Source organism: Dipodomys ordii, unplaced genomic scaffold (assembly GCF_000151885.1).
Source record: "Dipodomys ordii isolate 6190 unplaced genomic scaffold, Dord_2.0 Scaffold14, whole genome shotgun sequence".
NCBI classification, from domain to species: domain Eukaryota; kingdom Metazoa; phylum Chordata; class Mammalia; order Rodentia; family Heteromyidae; genus Dipodomys; species Dipodomys ordii.
In genome coordinates this window covers 14,925,439-14,930,789 of record NW_012267230.1, presented here as the reverse complement: position 1 = coordinate 14,930,789, position 5,351 = coordinate 14,925,439, and the positions used below count along the sequence as shown (strand labels likewise).

The 5,351-nt window shown below is 56.2% G+C and overlaps 1 protein-coding gene across 1 annotated transcript in view; it reads left to right on the top strand.

Annotated features, from left to right (window-relative positions):
- LOC105981893 (ATP-binding cassette sub-family A member 3-like) overlaps positions 1-5,006 on the top strand; it is a 55,439-nt gene extending 50,433 nt beyond the window's left edge. The window contains exons 16-21 of the mRNA XM_013011242.1: positions 930-1,100; positions 1,350-1,540; positions 1,722-1,795; positions 2,250-2,425; positions 4,288-4,462; positions 4,689-5,006. Coding sequence (XP_012866696.1) covers positions 930-1,100; positions 1,350-1,540; positions 1,722-1,795; positions 2,250-2,425; positions 4,288-4,462; positions 4,689-5,006 — 1,105 coding nt within the window. The remainder of the gene's footprint in view (positions 1-929; positions 1,101-1,349; positions 1,541-1,721; positions 1,796-2,249; positions 2,426-4,287; positions 4,463-4,688) is intronic.
- The last annotated feature ends 345 nt before the right edge of the window (positions 5,007-5,351 follow it).

Below are 5,351 nucleotides of genomic sequence, written 5' to 3'. Positions count from 1 at the left end.
TTGGTCGGTCGTGGGGCTTGAACTCTGGGCCTGGGCGCTGTCCCTCAGCTCTTCAGCTCAAGGCAAGCACTCTACCACTTGAGCTGCAGCGCCACTTCCGGTTTTCTGGTGGTTTTATTGGAGATAGGAGTCTCACGGTCTCTCCTGCCCGGGCTGGCTTTGAACCGCAATCCTTAGATCTCAGCCTCCTGAGTAGCTAGGATTACAGGCGTGAGCCACCAGCATCCAGATGTCTCAACTTTTTTTTTTTTTGGGTCCGGTCGTGGGCCTGAACTCTGGGTCTGGGCGCTGTCCCTCAGCTCTTCAGCTCAAGGCTAGTGCTCTACCACTTGAGCCACAGTGCCACTTCCGGCTTTTTTCTTTTTGCTTATGTGTTGCTGAGGAAGTGAACTCAGGGCCTCATGCAGGCAAGGCAAGCGCTCTACCACTGAGCCACCTTCCCAGCCCCAGATGTCTCAACTTTTTAAAACGTTACATAAAGGGTCCAGAAGGTGGCTCAGTGGTAGAGTGCTTGCCTGACACGCATGAAGCCCTGGGTTTGATTCCTCAGCACCATATAAGCAGAAAAAGCCAGAAGTGACCCTGTGATTTAAGTGGTAGAGTGCTTTGAGCAAAAGAAGCTCAGTACCCAGACCCTGAGTTCAAGCCCCAGGACTTGGGGGGGCAGGGGCGGGGTGGGGCGGGGGGGGGTGGGAGAAGGAGAGGAGGATCAGAAGTTACATAAAATGGTCCTATATCCTTGTTAGCAGATTGGGAAGTGCCCCTCCCCCCAATATCCCTCAAAGAGACTCACTGACTCATGTTGGAGGGCATGGTTTAGCTCAGTGGCCCTGCAGGGTATAGTGGAAGGAATAGTAGGTATTTGACCAGAAGGACTCACCACTGCAGATGACCATTCTCCATGACTCCTCCTCCCCCTCTCCCATCAGCGGCGGCAACAAGCGAAAGCTGAGCATTGGCATCGCCCTCATTGGAGAGCCTGCAGTCATCTTCCTGGACGAGCCGTCCACTGGCATGGACCCCGTGGCCAGACGCCTGCTGTGGGACACAGTGGCCCGGGCCCGGGAGTCTGGCAAGGCCATCGTCATCACCTCCCACAGGTAGATCCTGGGTCTCTGCGTCCGTGGAGAGCCAGGGGTGGCTGGGAAGAGGTCGGGGAGCAGAAGACCTGTTGGCCACGGGCACAGACTCAGCCAGGATATCCCCCAGGCCCTGCACAGGGTCTGCGCTGAGCACGGGAATCAGGAATGGGCTGGTCTGAGTCACCATCCCGTCAGCACAGGCCCTTCACACCCAGATGGGGGTCAGCCTCCCCCAGCCCCGAGTCACACTTGTGTCCCTCTGCCCAGCATGGAGGAGTGCGAGGCGCTGTGTACCCGGCTGGCCATCATGGTGCAGGGCCAGTTCAAGTGTGTGGGCAGCCCGCAGCACCTCAAGAGCAAGTTTGGCAGCGGCTACTCCCTGCAGGCCAAGGTCCACAGCGAAGGGCAGCAGGAGGCTCTGGAGGAGTTCAAGGCGTTCGTGGACCTGACCTTCCCAGGTGTGTGTGGTGTCTGGCAGTGCTCTTGGGTGGCCCTGGGCCCTGTCTGGCCCTGCCAGCTGCTGTCCAGAGTCCGTCCCACACGCCTGGCCCTGACATGAGGACCACGGTCCTGTCCCCCAGGCTGCCCTCCCTGTTCCTCCAGCCCAGCCATCACTGACACCTGGTCTCTTTGGTGCAGGCAGCGTTCTGGAAGATGAGCACCAGGGCTTGGTCTGTTACCACTTACCTGGACACAACCTTTGCTTGTCAAAGGTGAGTGTCCCTTTTATTTCACCCACTTTCTGGGCACCTCAGTCTGTCTCTCAGGTAGAAGTTGGCTGATGTGCCTTGATGTCAGATGTGTGCTGATGTCTCCATGGCCATGTTCATGCAGATTCCTAGACCATAATCCTCAGATGTTAGCTTCCCCCTCCCTTAGGCTTTACAAAGTAGAGAGCAGCCCACAGAAGGTACCACATGACCAGGATCACATAGCAAGCCAGGCACCCCAGGTCAGCCTCTGCCTTTCTGGCAGAGTCCAACCCTAGGATCAGACAGCTGAGTTCCATGGACTGACTTCTTGAGAAGTGCTATAGAATACCAAAGAGAAGGAACAGCCTTTGGATGTCTTGTTACAAGTACAAAGGTTGGCCCTGTCCCCACCCTACGGACATCCTAGCACCTATAGACCAGCCTGTTTACAGTAGCCTCCTTCTCCCTTCCACAGGTGTTTGGGAGTCTGGAGAAAGCCAAGAGAAAGTACAAGTTGGAAGACTACTCCATCAATCAGGTCTCCTTGGAGGATGTCTTCCTGAGTTTTACCAACCCTATACAACCCACTCAAAGAAAAGACCAAGCGCAAGCAGACTCCTCCCTCTCACTGCCTCCCCCGCCACCTGCTCAGCCCTCCTCACCTTCCTCCTCACATCTTTCCATTTTCCCCACGCATCTGTTTCAGCCCCCCTTACATCCTCCCCCTTCCTCAAACACTATCCTACTATAATAAAGATCCTAGTGCAGGTCAGCTCAGGTGTGCATGGCCTGCCGTGGTTGTAACAGAAAAGGGTGACCATAGACCAGGCTGGACTGCATTTGAGTGGAATCTCACAGAGTCCATGAATTCTAAATCCACACGTGTTTTCAGGTTGTGGTGTTTCTGAAGGTAGGAGGAGAGAACATATTTTTGAATTTTAGTAGCTAACATTAGTCTTGGTGGGGGGGAAGGGGTGATCGTCCTCCTCTCTACCTCTCCCTTTTGCCCTTCCTACTTCAACCATATTGTCCAAATCCACCCTATGAGAAGACAGCATATTGACACATTTACTAACCTAAATCATAGCTTTTCGGTATTTCAATATTTAGAATAAAAAGCAATGTAGTTCCTTGAGCCCCACTCTAGATCTTCTGAGTAGAAGCTGGGGGGGGGGAAGGACCAGCAAGTCACGTTGTCATTAACCCCACAACAAGTGCTCAGACAGCCCCAGTGCGGCAGCCACGTCTCAGCTAAGCTTCCCACTCCCTGAGCACCAGCGCACTTCTTGTGGCCACACCAAATGTCTTCCTGGGCCTTTTTTTCCCAAGTTGGCTGCTCTGTGGCGTTTTCTGTGGGAAAAACCTCCCTGGGCCTCCACCCACCCCAGGCTCCTCTACTCTGAGTGATGGAGGTCCTCAAGTTCCAGACTCTTATTTATTTAGTTTGTTTTGGAGACAATGTTTCTCTATGTAGCCCAGGCTGGCCTGGAACTCCTTCAGCCTCCCCAGTGCAGAAATCACTATACCAGCAGGCCTGGTCCTATTTTTCCTTACTATAATATTTGGACTGGCTGCTCTTCTGGTCTTTGCTTCGTTATTCTGCCAGAAATTTCCCTGAACTCCAAAGAACTGAGGTTTTCCCCGAGTTCTCTCATATCTTGAGGCCCAATGGGAAATGGACACATGTCACAACCTTTAAGAGTGACCCATGCCCCAGTTTGGCCCTGAGGACTCCACTGCTGGGGGCCCTGGAAGCATAGCTGTAGCATCATTATAGTTGTAGCCAAGAGAATACCCAATTCCTACAAAACACAGCACAGAGATAGGCATTGTCCAGTTCCAGGCCAGCCTGAGCTACATAGTGATACCCTCTCACAAAAAGCAAAAAGGACTTTTTGCCTCAGAATAAAAGAAAATGAATAGGGTATAAAGAAAAAGATGGGAGCCAGGTGCTGGTGGCTCATGCCAGCCTGTGGTCTAGCTACTTAATCCTAGCTACTCAGGAAGCTGGGATCTGAGGATTGGTTTAAAGCTAGCCCAGGCAGATAAGTCTGTCAGACTCTTATCTCCAATAAACTACTCAGAAAAGGCCGCAAGTGGTGCTGTGTGGCTCAAGTGGTAGGACACAAGCCTTGCCCACAAAGAGGCTCAGGGACAGTGCCCAGGCCCAGAGTTCAAGCCTCAAGACTGTCCAAAAAAAAAAAGGTAGAGGTTGATTTAGCTAAGTGGAAGAACACTTGCCTGGAAAGTGCAAGTCCCTCAGCCCTGCAGAAAAGAAGGTAGAGCTGAAGGCACATGGAGGGGCTCTGCGAAACTAAGGGTGCTGTTTATCACTTGTTGAATTTATTAATCTCTTCTAGACACTACCAAAAGCAAACACTGGAAGAGTATTTCTGTTCTGGGGACAAAGTAACGTGCAAGGAAGGAGGGCAGCAACAGTGAGGACAAAGTGAGGAAGGGAGAAGTCTAGGATCCCACCTCCTCGTCCTCCCTTTCTCTGTCCTGGGAACCAGGAGCATGGAGGAGGGGGCCGGCCTGAGCTGCGCAGGGAAGAGTCGCACCTCCCATGGACCAAGTTCTGCTAGTGGGGACCCCTGGGGCTCTCCTGCTCCCTGGGCTGTGAACACCCGTTTACTTCCCTTCCTCCTGCTGCAGCCTGCCGGGACCCGGACACCCAGCACAGGCCAGGTACTCCGGGGGTTCAGAGAACACAGAGGATGGGGGTGGGGGGACAAAGGCTGGCCACATCGCGAAGAAGGGGGAGCCCGGGCTCAGCTCCCCTGCCGTCCCCAAAGACTGTCTCTTCCTTGGGTACAGAGTCTCATGAAGAGCTGGGGCGTGGGGCGCCGGGGAAGCTGAAGCCCAGCCCAGCCCAGCCGACTGCGCCCTTCCCGGGGCCGGGCCGGGCCTGCAGGCGGCGAGGACAGCGAGTGTGCCGGACCGGGCGGGAGGCGTTCCGCGGGAGCCCACGGAGACAGGCCCGGGCCTTCGTGCCAACGCCCGGCGTCTCGACACCGGGCCCGGTTCCCGGAAGCCGGCGGCAGGGCGTCAGGCGCTAGTCCGGAGGGGCCCGGCCGGAGGCGGCCCGTCAGCCGTCCTCAGACGGGAGCTCGCCCGCGCTGGCACGGAGGACCCGAAGCCCGGCACCGGCTTCACAGACAGCCCGCCGGCGCCAGCAGCGACCGTGCGGTACCGGGACCGACCCGGGCGGCCCGAGGCCGCGCTGGCCTAGCCAATCCACGGCCAGCATTCGAATTCGCGTCCCGGTCCAGCCAGTCGCGGCCGGAGGGTGGGGCGGGAGGCCCGGGCGCGGCGGACAGATCGGGGGCGTGGCCCGCGGCTCAGCCAATAGAAGAGCCGGGCGCGTTTGAAAATAGGGCGGGGGCGGGGCCGCGCCTGCGCGCGGCGGAGGCGGTGGAGCCGGCGCCGGGGCGAGTATTGTTGTTGTTGTTTTGTCGGTCATGGGGCCTGAACTCTGGGCCTGGGCGCTGTCCCTCAGCTCTTCAGCTCAAGGCGAACACTCTACAACTTGAGCTACAGCGCCACTTCCGGTTTTCTGGTGGTTTATTGGAGATAG